Source organism: Corapipo altera, unplaced genomic scaffold (genome assembly GCF_003945725.1).
Source record: "Corapipo altera isolate COAL_440 unplaced genomic scaffold, ASM394572v1 62, whole genome shotgun sequence".
Classification (NCBI taxonomy): domain Eukaryota; kingdom Metazoa; phylum Chordata; class Aves; order Passeriformes; family Pipridae; genus Corapipo; species Corapipo altera.
This window is the reverse complement of record NW_020884894.1, coordinates 10653865-10670982: the sequence shown is the minus strand read 5'-3', so window position 1 is coordinate 10670982 and position 17118 is coordinate 10653865. Positions and strand designations below refer to the sequence as shown.

The following is a 17118-nucleotide window of genomic DNA, read 5'->3' as shown; positions in this document are numbered from 1 at the left end:
AAGGAGGGGTTACTGTCTCTGCTTGTGATTCAGCAGGTGAGTCACCCTGTTCCTGAGGGGCAGCCCTCGGTGTGGCCTGGCAGTGGCAGCAGTTAGGGAGGGGTGAGCGTGTCCTGCACGGCACCGGCACAACGAGCCACGTCTGCCCTTCGGGTCCTCGTGCTGTCGTCAACAGAGCAGAAATCATGTGCAATCCTACTTTATCCAATTATCTTCTCCTGTAATTAGGCTCTCCTGGACTTGTCATGCCTGACTGCCCAGAGGGCAAATGAAGGGATTTTTGAGCTCTGTTGGTGTTCGTCCTGAGTGCTGCTGCAAATGGATGTCCAAGCAAGTTGCTCTAATGAGCAGCCTTTGATGGTGCTTGAGCTGTGGCGTGCCCAGACTAACCCTGACAGGTGCTGCTTCCCTGACCCCTTGTTCTTCTCTCCTGCCCAGCTGTGGTTACTGCTTTTTGTCCTTTCATATCCTTAAATCCAAGGAGTTTGTACTTTGTGCTGGTCTCTCATCCTCTGCCCTCCCGTGGTGTTTGTACAACAGCTGGCACTTGGTAGCTGCCAGAAATGCAAATACAGGATTTAAAGTTTGTTTCCCTTAGCAGCTAATTTTAGGCAAACTGATGATTTCAGTAGTCTGTCCTCCCTTGGAGAGAGGAGGGGAGGCCCTGTGAGCTACACAGCAACTCAGAAATGGTTTAGCTTTTCATTTCAAGAGCATAAGTCCTTTCATCTTTAAAGCTGAGCTTTTACCAGCTGCATCCCTACAGTTACATCTCTACCAGCTACATCAGGATACAGTTCTGATTAGTTTGGTTTCTGCTGCTAATGAATCCCAGGCAGGGCTTCAGATGCAGTTTGGAAAAGTCGAGTACTACAGGGTGGGGAAGAGAGCAACAGCGAATCTCTGCATAGAGAGGGGGTTACTTCTAACTTGGTGGCTTTGCTGAAATGCTTGTGCTCTGCAATTACGTGGTTTCTTGTGTGTCCAATGTTTCTGCCTGCTCCTGGAGCCACAGACCTTGCTAGAAGTGAGATGTGGAAAAAGCATGGCAATGTCTAGGAGGGATGGCTGTTTTCTCCATAGCTCCTGTGTGTCGGGTAGCAGCTTGCTTTGCATTTTGCTTGAATTTGGGGTCGGTTGGGATGTTTTCTCTCCCTGTGTTTTGCACTGTGAAAGAAAGGGGATCTGACCTGTGCCCAGTCGGGGTGTTCTCTGCACACTTCAGTAGTTCTCATGTGAAGCGTGACCCCTTCCCCCTCTGCCTTGTCTCTGGTTACCAGGGATCCCCAATCTGGTATTTAGGTTTGCAGTATTTGCTTCTGAATAGCTGAGATGATGCACTGAAGCAGTGTCCCTGCCTCAAGTCTGGCTGTAGGGCCTGATAATGTACAGCACAGATCTGGGCACAGCCAGGGTATGGACCCCCTCTGGACAGATGGGAAGGTACAATGAGGTCTGTTTTTAACCAATTAATAGACTTGCCAAGGGGACATCTGGAGATCCTGAAGTCTTGCTCTTTCCCTGCTCCTTTCTTTATGGGTACTGTATTGGTGCATGGGAGCCTGAGGAAAGCCCAAAGCAATCCAAATGAGTGGTGAGCCAACCACTTTCTGCTGTAGCTACTTGGTCTCTGAGTTAGCAGAGAAACAGGCTTGTCATTGTTTACCAGCTGACAGTTCTTACAAAAGTAAGGTTTTAGCCTGGGTAATTTTGCTTTCAGTATATTTTGATGTAAAATGGCTTTTTAACTGTGGGCTTTCTGAACTGTCAGCATACAAGGCAGTCTCTACCACGGGTCCCTGATAACTGTGTGTGTGCAGCAGCCTGTGGCAGGGGACACATCAGTGTTGTGAGCAGGAGTCACTTCTCAAAGCAACCTAAAGCTGGGAAGTGCTTGGTTTAGTTCGCAACAGGACCTGTGATGCTTTGACCTCTTTTGGCTGCCACAGTTTTGCCTCTTTTGCTGCAAACCAGCCTCATTTTGCTCTTCAAGCTCACAGCTGAAGTTAAGGCACTGAGAGTGAACAGAGTGGTGGTGAGAGGAGGTGTGATTAAATGGGGAGCTGTGTGGTTGTTTCTTGCCACAAAGACCAGTGACCAGTTGTGCCTCAGTGACCAATGGCAGAGTGGAGCACAGCCTGCCTGCAGGAGCTGCACACAGGCTGGATCAGGGCTCGTGGGATTGTGTTGGTTTCTTTCTTGCTATCCTTGGCAGTGGTCCCTGCTGTTGTGCTGCTTTCTCTGCTCTGAGCTGTAGAAAGCAAGGGAGATGGGGGGCTTGCAGTCCCAGGACATTGCTGAGAAGGGAGAGGGACTTGGTCTGCCCTGTTGCTGTGCTCCAGTCATCATACCCACAGCAGGATTATTGCTCCCATCAGGATCAGTCTTGACTTTTCATCACCCCTGTCTCAGCTCCCCCGTGCAGTCACTTCAGATTCAGAAAGAAACTTTCTCACAGCAGAGTTAGTCACCCTCCTGAAATTGCCCCTTCTGGCATATCTGAGATGCACAGTGTCTGTCCCCTGTTTTGACTACCCAGAAGGTGTCTTAGAGATCACTGAACCATGAGTAGGAAAGGAATCTGGTGGGTTTGTAATAAGTTTGAGTTGGGAAGATGTAATGTTTGAGTGGTGGCTCAGGTGAGGGTCCAGGACCCCTGGAAGGCTTTCTGTGCACTGCTGGCAACGTGCCCTGAGCCAGGGCTGAGCGGCTTCTCTTGGCCGATATTTGCAGATGGCACTGCAGTGATGCCAAATCCAACAGACTCCAGGAACTTCTGTCCTTGATGTGCTGCAAGCCTTGTCCATGGTGAAATGATCAGGGACCAGCACAAGGTGATGGGCTTGAGGGTTGCACCATGCTCCAGTGAAGTCCCTGCCTCTTCCTTACAGCACGTCTCCAAGAGCCCCTGCCTCTCCTGGGCAGCCTGGCAGGACCAGCCTGTTGCAGGATGGGTCAGCCCTGCATATGCAGGAAGCACATTTGTCTTTAATCCTTTAATTGAGAGTTTCAGTAACGACTTTCCTATAAAGATCAAAAGCCAAGGTACAGGTTCCTTCCTGCCTGGTTCCAGACATGGTTGGGAAGATTTCAGCTTCGCTATGCACGGATCAAGAGAGAGGTGGGTCAGGGCTCTGTTACTTTGCAAGGCAGGGCGATGGCAGGAGAGGGGGTTGCTGCTCTTTCCGATGTCTCTGTGCTGTGGCTCAGTGGGGCTGAGAAGCCTTTTCCCTGAGCAGCTGCTGGTGTTTCTGAAGGAGCTCCCTGTGAGTAATGGCTCTGGCTGCACGCACACCGTGCAGCTGCAGCTCAAAAGAGCAATGTGGATGGCTCTGGGAACTCTGATGGAATCTGTCCCTGGAGTGACTCTGCTCGGTCTGCAGGCTACAGGCTGTGCTGGCATTTAGCTCTTGTACAAACAGCAACTACGAGGAGGCTCTCATAGCCATCCTTATCCAGGGACTGGGCAGCATGTGAATGAAATACCTTCTGCCCTGCCTCCCTCTGTCTCCAACAGAGTGAGCCTAGTTCCTGCTCTGTTTGACCACCATGTACCTGATAGGGGTGCATTGTCTGCTTGCATAAAACTTGGGTGGATTTTCTTGGTGTCTTGAGTGAGACACTCAGAGTGCTTTAGCTCTCTGAGTAAAGATTGTCACAGTAAGACTGCTCAGGAAGCGGAAAATGTAAAAGCTGGTCACTTTGTTCCTGGCACTAAAACATGTGTTGTTTTTCTGCAGGTACACAAGGCCTGACAGGTCAAGTGCTAGAGATGGTCTGGTTCACTTCAAGAGCAGCTGGTGGTGTTTCTGTACATCCACTAGTGTGGGCAGTTGGTGGAAGATGCCAGGCAACCCTGTCCTGGGTGTTTGCCTTGCCTTGTGCATCTGATCTTAACAAATAACTCTGTGTGTTCACTGATGAATAGTAAAGTTCCCTGACCAGGCCTGTGGAAACTGGTCACATCTTACTCTATCATTAAACCTTGTCATCATCCCTGCTTTATGGAGAGATGGCTAATGAGCCTGTCAGATGTTTGCTCGTCTTCTGATTTTGATCAATGACAGACAGGACTTGGTGCTCGATGCTTCATTAGCCCCTCTCCTGCCATGGTTAAGGCACTCACTCTTCCCTTGTGTCTGTCCCATTGGACCGTGTTTTGTCCCACTCCTCTTGGTTGACTGATGTGGCAGAGCTGTTTCAGCAAGGCACTGTTTTATGCACCACTGCTGGAGTTAAGCCCCATGAAGCTGCTTCCAGCATTCCTGGAATATTAGAAATGAACTGCTGAGCTCAGTATTCAACTAACCAGCACAAGCATGTAGTGCAGTGGCAAGCAGAGCCAGGCAGGTAGGCAGGGCACAGTTCACCACGTGGGTGCCAGCAGGCATAGAAAATGTTCAAGCTGCACAGTCTCAGATTCCTCCTTGCTGCAAGGATGGGTCAGAGCACTTGGGGTGATCCACAGACCCCAGCTCTGGTGCAGCTCCAGACTTCTGTGCTGTCAGCTCCAGGGAAATAGGGTGGGGAGCAGCAGTCCCATTCCCTGCAGCTTACTGGTGCCCCCTTGACCTTGTCCTGCGTGGCAGTGGTAAGAGTGGCTGGGCAAAGGGGGAGGGAGAGCTCCAGGTTTCATACTGAGCAGGATCACACTGAGGTGTGAATTCCTACAGTCTTAGCAGCAGCTTCCCCTGGGCCCCCCAGCCCAGAGAGGACAAACGTGCCCAGCAGTGTGGGTGCCAGCGCCACTGGGACCTGGTGGGGAGGTGGGGCTGTGGCAGAGCAGCCAGCACAGCTGAAGCCCTTTGCATAAGGGGCTGTTTGTTTTGCTGAATTGTTAAGCCCCATTGACAATAGCAGCCCCCCCCTCACACTGGAACTGTGATGGCCACACACTGATCCTTTCTCTTGTCTTCAGGCACTGGAATTAGGGTTATTCTTCGCTGAGTCCCTCTGACCGGCTGCTGCTTTTTGTTCTCACTCTGCAGGCGTACGAGTGGGCCTTGGAAGGGATGCGACACCTTGCCTGTGTCAGCATGGAGGACTGCAGCTCCCCCGAGCACTGTGCAGATGTGATCAAGTGCCTGGAGAGTTACAAGGGGCAGCACCCCGACATCAGCACTGCCCGCTTCCAGGAGATGAAGGACTTGGCCTGTGAGCTGAAGAGTGACAAGGGGCTCAAGCAGTGGAAATTTGCGTGGTCTAAATGTCAGGAGACCAAGCTGGTTTTTGAAAAGAAACTCGAAGCAGCCTTGAGAACAAGGAAGTCTCTGCTGTCAGACCGCAGCCCAGCTGCTGGGGAGCAGCCCCAGGCTGGCAGCGAGGCTGGGAGTCTGTTCCACTGGAGGCACTCCGAGGGAGCCACCTCCAGGTCCCACTGGGACAGGACTTACAGCGCATCCCACTGTTACAGCAAGTCCAACTGCTCTCTGGAGTGGACTAAGGAGAAAGTTCCCTCGCCCTCCCTGAGCTGCCCCGGTGATGTCGGTGCTGGGGAAGAAGTTGCCAGCCAAACTGCCCTCAGCCCTGGCCCTCACTCGAGCAGAGTTTTTTTTGCCAGCGGGGCCTGTAAGTCTCCAAAGCTGCCTGAAGAACAGCCAAACCTCGAGAGCATATCAGAAACCTCGGAGGTGAAGCCACCCTCTGCATCCACTCCAGTCCCTGGGAAGCTGCCTCCCAGGAGGGTGCTCCGGAAGGCCCAAAGCTTTGACCTCCCTTGCGGGGAGAGCCTGTGGTCGAGCTGCCAGAGGAGCGAGCCGGTCAGGTACGGCAACACCGGCGTCTTCATCAAGGGGCTGGAGGTGAGCAGCACCGAGCTGGTGGACAGGACGTTCGCGCTGCGGCAGCCGGCGGCTCACAGCTGGGCTGCAGACTGCCTGCTCGAGGGACACAGGGGCTGCCTCTCCGCCTCGGAAGCCAAGAGCTGGGGCAGGTAAGTGGCTGGGACGTTTGGTGCTCTCTCAGGGTGGTGAAAAGGCAGCCAGCAGAGATGTGGGGAGCTCTGTAGAACTGGTTACTGTGAGCACTGAGTATGGGGTGGATGGCTAGAGCTGTGTCTCCATGGTTCCTGCACACGTGTGTGGTGCTGAGCAAGCACACAGGGATGTCCCCACATAGCCTGGCACCTCTCTCGGTGGGGAGGCAGAGAAATGGGATCTGTTGCTCTTTCCTCCCAGCATGATTCCTCTCAGAGGGGAAGGAGCAGTTCCCAGGCAGGAGTCCCAGGAGAGGGAGTCTCTCAACCTTGCTGGCATTGGAGGATGAGGGGTTGCAGAAACACTATTCAGGCACCTCACAAAACAAGGGTACAGGTGCAGTGGGGGAGCAGAAACATAGTGCATTGTCCCACATACTTTTGGGCAGTGCTGGACCCAGACTGATAGGGAGGCATTTCCAGCACCTTGTAACGGTAGCTGCACAGGTAAGAGAGTCTTTGTGTTTGTTCTTTGGGGTTGAAATTTCTGGATGTCCAACAGCTGGCTTTTGTGCTCTTCTTTTCCTTCTCTGTCCTTGATGGTCTCAAATTTGTTGCCATACTTCAATGTGCTTAAGCTGTGGAGAGACCAGGGATGTGAGCTGTTCCTGATAGAGGGTCTCCAGGCAGATCTTTCAGCTGCTGTCATTGGAAAAGGTTAAAATAAAACTAAAAATTAATGGCAGAGATGAGAAATGAGTGCTGGATGCAAGGGGACCACTGTTACTGCTCTGAGTGAGATGGCTGGGACAGTGAAATCTTCTGGAAGGGGGCTCTAATATCCTAGGGATATCTAGGGAAGCTTATGGCAGGGAATGAGCAGCAGGAACCTACCCATCCGTGGGTGCTGAGGCAACCCTGCTGTGCTGTCCTCTGAACAACCAGAGGAGTTGGCTTGGGGAAAAGCTGAGAGGCAGGGGAGGCAGGGACATGTTGGAGGAGTTATGTTTGGTGCTACACTGCCTCTCAGTGGCAACCTCGAGTACCTAAGAGGCATCATTAGGCGTGTGAAGCAGCCCATGCTAGGAACTGCTGTTTGCTGATGAGGTGTTACACGGTTTGTTTCCTGCTCTTGCTTTTACGAGGACAAGGGATGTCTGCCCTGCTGAGCTTGGATCAGGATCACAGCCAGCCTGAGGCTTGCTCTCTCTGAACAGGAAAGCTGACAGGGTTTCTTAGAATCACAGAATATCCCAAGTTGGAAGGGACTCACAGGGATAATTGAGTCCAGCTCCTGACTCTGCGTTGAACAACTCCAAGAATCCCCCCCATGTTCCTGAGAGCGTTGTCCGAATGCTTCTTGAACTCTGTCAGGCTTAGTGCTGTGAATGCTTCCCTGGGGAACCTGTTCCACTGCCTGACCACCCTCTGGGTGAAGAACCTTTTCCTAATATCCGGCCTAAACCTCTCCTGACACAGCTTCATGCCATTCCCTTGGGTCCTGTCAGCGCTCAGGGTCAGAGCTATCACAGATAGTTGTTATTATGAGCTCGGACTGTGCTAAGGGATCATCTCATCTCTTGCTGGGTCTCTGTAGAGGTAGTGCAGTGCTCTGCAGGCACTCTGGCTGCCATGGCCCTGCAGCAGCCTGGGTCCCTCCAAGGCTGTGTGTTTGCTGTTGCAGCAAACTGCGGCACATCATCGACGAGATGGTGACCACGGAGCGGGAATACGTGAGGTCTCTGCGCTACATCATCGACAGCTACTTCCCAGAGATGGAGCGCCTCGACCTCCCCCAGGACCTGCGCGGGAAGCGCAGCGTCATCTTTGGCAACCTGGAGAAACTCTATGACTTCCACAGCCAATACTTCCTGCGGGAGCTGGAGAGCTGCTGTAACCACCCCCTGCGGGTCAGCCACTGCTTCCTGCGACACGTAAGGCATCATCAGCACCTTCCCCCCGGGGTCGGGCTCCCCCAGACATGTGCTTGGCTCCTGAGCCCAGCAGTGCCCATGTATTTGGTATGTTAGTGGGCTCTGGCCCTTTTTGGGAGGGGGAGGACTGCCTTGTGCTGGGTTAGTTTGTCCCCTTCCAGCTCAAATGCTAGGTTGGACTGGGATGGCTGTGTGAGGCTGAGCTCAGGTGGCAGCAGGTGCTCTTTGACTTTCCTGTTGCTCTTTGCTACTAAGAGACACTTCCAGGGAAGCGAAATGTCTACTCTGTGAAGCCCACCTGCTTCTGCAGGGGCATCCCATACCCATCTTCTGTCTGTGGTATAAGGGGGGAATGACTTCAGTGACCAGAGAGGTACAGACCTGCTGCTCTGGGAGAAAAGGGCTGCTGGACAGAAGCATAGGGCACAGGTCTTAAGGTCAGCTGCCCCATGCATGTTTTCTGCTACCAGGTTACTATCGGGGTATGAAAGGGGCAAGGGATGACAGGAGAGTGGATTAAAGAGTCCTGGCTACTGTAGGAGTACAAAGACAAGTACGTTCCCTGGCTCTTAATGAGCTTGGAGCAAAGTCATTCCCAATATCGTAGGAGGCTCTGGTGCAGCCTGGGAGAGGCAGAAGTAGTACTAGAGTAACCTTCCAGGGGCATGGCTGTCACTGTGTCCTGGGTGTGTGGGTCTCACACGAGGATGGATCTCTTCTGCAGAAGGACCAGTTTGGAATGTATGCATTGTATAGTAAGAACAAACCGAAGTCAGACTCGCTGCTGGCCAGCCATGGGAATACCTTCTTCAAGGTAAGTTCCTCTGCCTGCATCATGATTGCTCAGGGTGGTTGGGTCCTAAACAAATCTGTTTAAACAAACCCAGCTTTCCTTCCTGAGGTGGGCTCAGTGCTGCCTCTGCTTCCCTGGCATGTCTCTGCACAGGAGTATGGGGGGGACAGGGCAGAAGGGCAGTGAGGGCTTTGGAAAGGAGCCCAGCACACAGCAGTGTTGATCCTGTGGCCTTGCATTTCCCCAAGAGGACTCGTTTTCTCTGAGTACCCCAGTCAGGAGAGCTGTGGGTGTCAGTGCCTGCCTGGGGGCACAGGGAAGCTGCTGCCTTCACTCTGCTGCATTTCTCAGTTGAAGCAGGTGCAGCTGGGGGATAAGATGGACCTGGCCTCCTACCTGCTGAAACCCATCCAGCGGATGAGCAAATATGCCCTGCTCCTGAAGGACCTGATCAAGGAGTGCAGCGAGGCTCAGGAGCAGGAGCTGGGCTATCTCCGTGCGGCTGAGGAGATGGTGAAGTTTCAGCTCCGGCATGGAAATGACCTGCTGGCCATGGATGCCATCCGTGACTGTGACGTACGTTCCGGTGTCCTCCCCTGCCCAGGGGGGCAGAGCCACACTTCTTCCCCTTCTCTAGGCTTGGGGTCTTTGGATTGTATGGTGAGCCTCCCCTCAGATTCCCACAGTGCTCAGGGTGCTGTGTGCCAGTACAGCCTAGCAGGACACTGAAGCATGGGGCAAGGGAACAGTGGGGCTTGGAGGTCTCCTTGATCTGTCAGGACAGACGGACGGGGTGCTGTTACCTGAGTGGGGTGAGCTGCTTGTCATAAGCACACTACCAGGTGCTCACCAGTGATGGGAGGCAGCCTGGCAGCCCTTGCACATGCTGTACTGCAGGTTGCTTTGGGCCTTTCATCTCTTCTGAGCTGGTGAAAAGAGGGTCAGGCAGTTTGCAAGAAGGAATTCAAGCTGATGCTGATGCCAGGGGTAGGGCAAAATCATCTAGGTGGGACTTGAAGGAGAGTCATGCAAAGTGCAGAAACCCCAGGGCTCAGGGTGGAGGATGATCAGTCTGGGACAGGAGGAACTGAGGACCCAGATGTGTTCCTGGCTGTTGATGGGATTAATTTCCTCCCCAAGACAAAGCTCTGGCTGCTACCTGCAGTTGCCACCCCTGAGGTTTGTCACAGATCTGCACAGGGTGACAGAAGAGGGTCATCTGTGAGTTATGCCTGGGAGAAAGGAGCAGCTCTCCTCTGAGCTTGGAGCCAGTTGTTTCAGCCTGATGTGGTTCTAGCAATGCCTTGCAGCCCCACCTCTTCAAGAGTCCTAAGATGCCAGGTAGCTGCCACTTCTTCACCACCTGGGCCACAGCCATATAGGACCCTGTTCTCCAAGTCAAGGTGTAGGGCTGCCTGGATCATCCTACTGGAGTCTCACTATATGTCCTCTGTGTCCAGGTAAACCTGAAGGAGCAGGGGCAGCTGGTGCGTCAGGACGAGTTCACCATCTGGCTGGGCCGTAGGAAGTGCCAGCGACACGTCTTCCTCTTTGAGGATCTGATCCTCTTCAGCAAGCCCAAGAAGATCCAGGGTGGCTTTGATGTGTATATCTACAAGTGCTCCTTCAAGGTAAGGGCAGGTCTGCCACACCCTCTCGTGTGGGAGGTGTCCATGGCTGGTTTCCCCATGGACTTGCCTCTGAAATGGGAAGCCAGGAGCACCTTCAGCAGAAGAGCTGCTCCCACCACTTCTAAGCCTTCTCCAAGCCATACTGTGAATCTAGAAGTGAATACTTCACACATTAATGCCTAGGCCCTCTCTGTGCTGTGAGATGCGGGGCCAGCATTTTCTGAGGGCCAGGGAGTGTGAGGGAAAGGCAGTGTGTGTGTGTGGCAGGGAAGTGGTGCTAACTCTGGATTGAAGCACTGGGAATTGCCTGAGCTGTGTCTGCTCAGCTGTGTCCAGGTCGTATCTGCTCCCAACAGAACCTCAGGCTCTTTCCCATTGGTATGCCAAGTTGGAGGTAGCTCTGGCACAGGGTTCAGGCAGAGTTTGCCCTTTCTGCTCCTGGTGCAGCGTGGTTGATGCTTTGCTTTTCCTCTTCCTCAGACTGCAGACATTGGTCTGACGGAGAACTCTGGAGACAGCGGCCTGCGCTTTGAGATCTGGTTCCGGAGGCGGAAGTCCAGCGACACCTACATCCTCCAGGCCAGCTCAGCTGAGACTAAGCAGGCTTGGACCAGTGACATTGCCAAGATCCTGTGGCAGCAGGCAGCCCGCAATAAAGGTGTGATTCCTCCCTGGGGCGTCTGTGCCGCAAAAGGTGCGGGAGCCCTGTTCAGCTCGTGCTGTCCTGAGTAGGTTTGGAGCCTGTTCCCAGGCAGCTCTGTGCAGCAAGCAGCTGTGTGCTGGCATGCAGCCTCAGGAGCATGTGCTGGCCTTGGCTGGGCATGTCCCTTCCCTGCCCCACATCCCCAGGGAACTCAACTAGTCCAAGCTCTGTGTGACTGTAGACACACACCTGGACTCCATGAGAGAAATGGGAGATAGGAGCACAGGGTTCTCTGCCCAGTGAGCACGGGCTGTGCCCCTGAAAGACTCTCTGCTCTCCCTGTGATCTAGGCCACTACTGGAGTGGGAGCTGCCTGAATCAGGCTGGCTGAGTCCCTCCTCTCCCCCCCCAGGCTTCCCGCTTGGCAGGACTCTGCTAGGTGGCATGGCACTGAGCTGCTTGGCCAGAGCAGGGCATGATTGCTTGTTCCTGGAGACTCTGCAGGGCTGGGGAGCAAGGGGAGAACAGATCCAATCTCAGCAGTTCAGGAGCAACCAAGCTCAGGAGTGCTCTATCCTGGAACTATGTAATGCCTGTGGGGAGGGGAGGATCAACCTCATAATGTGGCTGTGGGTCTCTTCCTCTCCAGAAATCCGTATGCAGGAGATGGTCTCCATGGGTGTGGGTAACAAACCATTCCTGGACATCAAACCCAGTGAGGCAGCTATCAATGATCGTGCTATCGATTACATCATGAAAGGCAGAGGTAGGTGCCAGCTGTGCCTTCCACCTTGCTTTGTGTGAGCCAGGCAGGACTGGTTCTCAGGGCCTTTTTTTAATATTTTCTGGCAGGTGCCAGGACCAGAGCATCGATCGCAGTGTCTCAGTTTGACCATTCCAACCCATTCAAAAGGACGCAAGCACAGCTCTCTGCTGGCAGCACCCACACTGCATACAACCCTTCCTCCTCCTCTTCCCTGCTGGGCCCCCTCAACCTCCACATGTATGTGAACCAGGCTCTGCTGCCAGAAGTCCTGCCCCCCAGATGCCCCTTTGACATCGGCACCTGCATTGAGGAGGATGAGCTGGAGCACGAGACGAGCAGCCAACCATCCCTGAGTACGTGCGGTCCCGCTGCTCTGCGGCACCCGGGAGGGGTGGGCTCGTCCCCTCACCTTGCTCTGCACTACTGTGCAGTCAGACCAGGCTTTTGGGGTCACAGCAGTGCCCCAGACCAGAGCATGAGAGCCCTGCCCTTCCATGCCAGCTCTGTTTCAGCTTCCACAGGGGGAGTTAGCTCAGACACAGGGATTATAAGGTGCCCGCTGAGCTGCAGCCATACCTGTGGCAGCCTTGGTGCTGAGTACTGGTGCTGCTGTGGCCTTGGGGACTCATGTCTCTGCCCCTCTGGTATGAAGCACTCTGTCCCTTGCCCTCATCAGCCTGGTCCAATGACCCCTTGGCTTCCCTTGTGTGAACTTCCCTGGCCAGCCCATACCAATCTCCAGCATCATTATGACTCAATTTCCTTGTGTTGTTTTGTTGCCTGGGGTTTTAAAGAGGCCCAGACAGGAGTGTGGCTGATCTGTGGGCTTGTGTGGCCAGTGCCTCTGCAAACAGGTACATAATCAAGTGTATGTGGCAGAGGTCATATGCAGCCCAAATTCATGGTTATCAGAGTGACCTTCCTCTCTTTCCCCAGCAACAGAGAGCTCAGAGTCATCGCACTGCATGTCAGCCACTGGCTCCAGCGGCTCCGACAGCGGCTGTGTCTCCAACGTCCCACAAGAGAGCTTCTGTGAAGACATGGGCTCGCCCCCCTACGTGCCCATAGGCCCACAGCACAGCTCTGCAGTGGAGGGGAGACCCAGGTTCACAAACAGCCAGTACATTTCTGCAGTAAGTGCAAGCAGCCAAAACACTGTCTTCACTTTACCTGTTCCTGCAACTGCCTCCCCTGTTCCAGCCACTGCCTCTCACGGGGGCACCGAAGATGCTGCTTTTGGGCTCGGGGTCACTGTGGGGAAGTGACATTTCCCCTTGCAGAGACTTGGCTCCTCTGGGGCAGGCAAGAGCCCCCCTGGTGCGGGAGCCACCCCTGCGGTGGCCAAGATCCCCGAGGAGATGAGCTGGAAAGGACCTGCAGTGCTGGAGGCTGCACAAGGAGGGGATGCTGCACAAACAGGAACTATAATGCTGTCACGGGCTGGGGTACATGTTACCTCCTGGGATGGCTGGAGCTCTGCTGCAGATGCTGCCAAGCTCCTTTCCTGGGAGGTTTGGGCCTTTTTTGGGGAGCAATGAGATGGAGGAGCAGGAGCCTGTTGCTCTGAGATGTCAGTGTGTCTCCTCTTACGTTCTTGAGAGTTCTCAGCTGCTTGCCTTCTCACTAGATCGTGTCCTGATGCTGTTGTCCTCTAACCCTGTACTAATGCTGGCTTCTCTCCTCTGCAGAAAGCAGGCCAGGTCACCAAAAGTCACTCAAGAGTAGTGTGAGCCCCTCGGCCCCGCCTCAGGAAGTGGAGTTGTTGTAAGTAGCCCCTGAAGGGGATTTTCCAGCAGCTCTGAGGGCTGGTCAGGTTTGTCAGTAGCTCTGAGTCAGGGGAACCTCACCCTCTGCTTCTTGGTGAGTTTTCCCCATGCATTCCTGACTGGTCTCTGAGGTTCTGATCCATGAGAAGATCAGCTCCCATGGAGCCGACACTTGGAACAACCAGTCTGATCCATCTGCCTTGCAGAAGCAGAACAACCAAAATCTCTTTCAGGGAGTAGAGGCTTGAGCACCATCTAGTCACCAGTGTTCAGATGAGCTGCTTTCCTCTGAATGCTGCCCTCCTGTCTAACCACTAATCTGTTTCTGGTGGCTGTTTGCCAAAATCCTGCTCTTAGTCCCTCTGAACTGCCCTGGGCAGTCCACAGTATTCTCCCCAAGCTGGATTTATCCCACAGTTCCCTTTGAACCTCCAAAGAAAACTGCAGGTCAGGCAGAGGAACCTGCTGGGCTATGGTCAGGATGTCCTGAGGGAGCTACCAGATGTTGCTCCTGTACTTAGTGATTTGGGAGCATGCCTTGTCTGAGGAAATCGCTGTTGATCTGAGGAAGGGTGAACCCTGACAGGACTTGAAGCCAAGCAGGGCTTCTGTCATGTGGGTGGCAGCCCTTGGAATGTCACATCAGGGGCCACTCAAAGCAACCTGCTCCTGGCTCAGCTCTCCTCTCTGTCCTTAGGGCTGAGCCTCCCTTTCCACAAGGAGCAGAGGGGTGCAAACACCAGAGGCAGGATTAGGGCTTGAGTGATGGAGGCACAGGGTGGCAGATGGCTTGTAGGTTTGGCACCATGGGGGTGTTACACATACACAGGCCCGTGGCTTGTGATCTGCAGGTGTTCATAATCAGCTGAACAGAACTAGCCAAGGTGCAAATTTAACATCCAGAGCCCCTGCTGGGGGGTCACAGACAAGACTTTTGGAGTGACCACAGAAGCCGCAGGTTTGCTGGCCCACATAGGCTTTGGGCAAGTCCCGAGGCACAGAGGCAGATCTCCACATGGGGGAAGAGCCATGTTTCTCCTGCAAGGCTCTTCCAGTAAAACATTCTTTCCCCACCAAAACTGAGCTCGGACAAATGGTGGTTTTCAAGCATTTTGCAAAGTCACTGCTGGCGAGGACAGAGGGACCTGTGGGCTCCTGCCACCTCACGGGAGTGCAGCCTGTCTAACCCATTGCACGGTGCTGTGTTCCAGGTTTGATTGCCATTTCAAACTCCCTGAAGACCCCAGGCCTCTGACCAGCAGAAGGAGACAGTCTTCACCCATGAAGATTTTTTTTTGGCCCGTACTCAGGCTCTTTCAAACAGCCCAAAACCTGACCTCTGCCTGGGGGGAAGTCCCAAGAAGGTTTCTGTCAACTACACTTAATAGCTTTGGTGTTGGATGGGACCTTGGGCATTCAAAACTTGTTGCCCCTATATTTATAAGTAACATAACAGTTTGGAGAAAAAAAAATGTATTATTTTTAAAGCTAAGAGCTGTACAGATTTTTGTTACCAGTAACTCTGTTACTATTTGTTGTGTAAGCTGCACATTTTATAAAGTTTTTGGAAGGGCATGAAATGAAACTGAGGTATTTAAGAAAAGTAGTGTAACTTTCTATTTCAGGGTTATATTGACCTGGACTCAAGATGTAACGTCCTTCCTTATGTTCTAAATATGTCTATTATAGCAATAATTTATTTTCTTGGCTTAACACTTCTGTTTTAATAAAAGCAGTTTCGTTGTTGTAGTGAATTGTTTCTTCAGATGGTTCTTCCAGTGCCTCAGTGCTGAGCTAATCTCTGTCATAACCATCTCGCAGCTCTGCCACTCTCCCTGTGCCCTCTCTGCACTAACCAACTGCCAGCTGAACCTCGAAATCCTCAGCACAGCTGCCAGAAAAGGGGAAGATTTCCCAGGTGGAGACTCCCCTGATGCCAGTGGGAGGCCAAGGCAGGCTGAGGAGTTTGGAGCAGCCAGCAGGGAAAGAGGTTCTGGTGGAGGTCGGGAGGCACAGGCCACCAAAGTTCCTGGCTCTGATTTAAGCCACTTGGCCCTTGTAGCTGCTGTCTCAGTGCAAGTCTCTCTCTCACTGCTGGGCCAGGTCCCAGAGGCTCTGTTCAGGCTCTGTTGTGCCTTGTCCTGGCTGAGCCCCTGGTTTTGGGGTGACTGGCTGCTTGCTTCACTTCTGACTCAGCCCCTCTCCTGGTACTTCAGTCGCACGGTCATGGCTTGTTTGAGGAGCTTTGGATGGTGCTGGCATCCGAGACCAACAGGTTTGGAGTGGAAAGTGTTGATTATAATGCTGAACCTTAAGTGCATGTTGTTTGAAGTAACACAGTATAACTGGAGGCTAAACGTGCCCTGTGTTCCAGGGTGGCTTAGTCACGAGTAACACCCAACTCTCACTGCGAGGCCGGGACACCCTCCCTGTTCTTGGAGGAAATGAAAATTAGCATTTTTGGAAACAGTAGTTATTTGCTGCCAAGCTCCTGTTTACTTCCTGGTTTATGCAGGGCTATAAATCAGGCTCCCCCAGGTGTGAGAGGAGTGTCACATTTGGCCTGAGGAGGAAGATGGAGCAGTGCTTTATTTAATAAACTGCAGTTTTCTCCCCTCGGCCGTGCAGTGCTGCAGTCTGGGGTGTCACACCCCACAGCCGCCCTGGAGACAGTGTGCCTTCAGGTTTGGAAATTCCTGTACTGTATATAAAACACTTGTTTATTTTTAATAAGCTGGATGTTTTTTTAAAACCTTGTTCTTTTTTCAAACAGCGAAGAGAACGCAGTTGGACACCTTTGCACAAAATTGGGTGTGAAACAGTTACACAGGGAATATTTTACAAATTACTGTTTTGAGATAATTGCTGGGTTAATGCAAGGTTTTTGAGCTGTCAAGACAGCAATAGCTGATGTTGTGAGAGGGAGAGAATTTACTGATGCAACAAGAGGGACATGAAATTTCCTGAATTTCTCAGTTTCAAAGGTTTCTGCATTGCTGGAAAGTTGTTTACCTGATACTGTTTTTTCAGGGTTGGATTGATTTAATAAAGGTTATTTTCTTTGTATGGCTCTTGTTTGCATTGTGTCATGGTTTCAGCTTCAGAGTACTGGGGGCAGAGTGAAGCAATGTTTCTCTAACCCAACCCAACAGGTTGTTGGGGTGAGGCTGGTGCTGCCTCTCATTTTAATACTGAAAAGTACATAAAACTTTTTTTCCCCCTCCATTTCATATCTGTCACCCAAACAATATGAAAAAAGTTTGCTTTTATTGACATAAATAGAACTTTTCCCATTGCCTTCCTTGACTTCCACAGAGTCTGGACTGTGTGTCAGGAATCCCAGATTAGATGATGCATTTTTGAAAAGGTGCAACCACAACAAATAAGCTCCTAATCCAGAGGTGTTCAGCACCATCCCTTAAAATCTTTGTCAAAATTGATATTTTTCAATACTTTTTCCAGCTATTACCCTTCTACAAGTGACAGTCTCTGTCCCTTTTTTCCCCTGTTACTAACCCTGGGTACTGATAAAATCTGACAGTGAAAAGCTGTGATCCCACGCTGCTCTGTGACACTCAGGACACCTCCTGTGGACAATCCCTCATGGCATTTTCCCTAAATAAGCTTGAGAGGCTCAATGGACTGCTGGGAAATCCACCCTTCCCAGGAAC

General features: G+C 52.5%; 1 protein-coding gene across 5 annotated transcripts in view; it reads left to right on the top strand.

The window, feature by feature from the left end:
• Positions 1-16513, top strand: part of PLEKHG4 (pleckstrin homology and RhoGEF domain containing G4) — an 83463-nt gene extending 66950 nt beyond the window's left edge. Inside the window, exons 14-24 of one of the 5 annotated variants that reach the window (XM_027646516.1) lie at positions 4989-5932; positions 7599-7848; positions 8573-8662; positions 8993-9301; positions 10102-10272; positions 10753-10966; positions 11565-11681; positions 11768-12034; positions 12621-12814; positions 13370-13445; positions 14659-16513. In XM_027646516.1, coding sequence (XP_027502317.1) covers positions 4989-5932; positions 7599-7848; positions 8573-8662; positions 8993-9301; positions 10102-10272; positions 10753-10966; positions 11565-11681; positions 11768-12034; positions 12621-12814; positions 13370-13411 — 2598 coding nt within the window. In that variant the 3' untranslated portion in view covers positions 13412-13445; positions 14659-16513. Of the gene's footprint in view, positions 1-4988; positions 5933-7598; positions 7849-8572; positions 8663-8992; positions 9302-10101; positions 10273-10752; positions 10967-11564; positions 11682-11767; positions 12035-12617; positions 12815-13369; positions 13446-14658 lie in introns of all 5 variants that reach the window. The other 4 variants (XM_027646515.1, XM_027646519.1, XM_027646517.1 and 1 more) reach the window with 4 other exon arrangements.
• Positions 16514-17118: the final 605 nt, after the last annotated feature.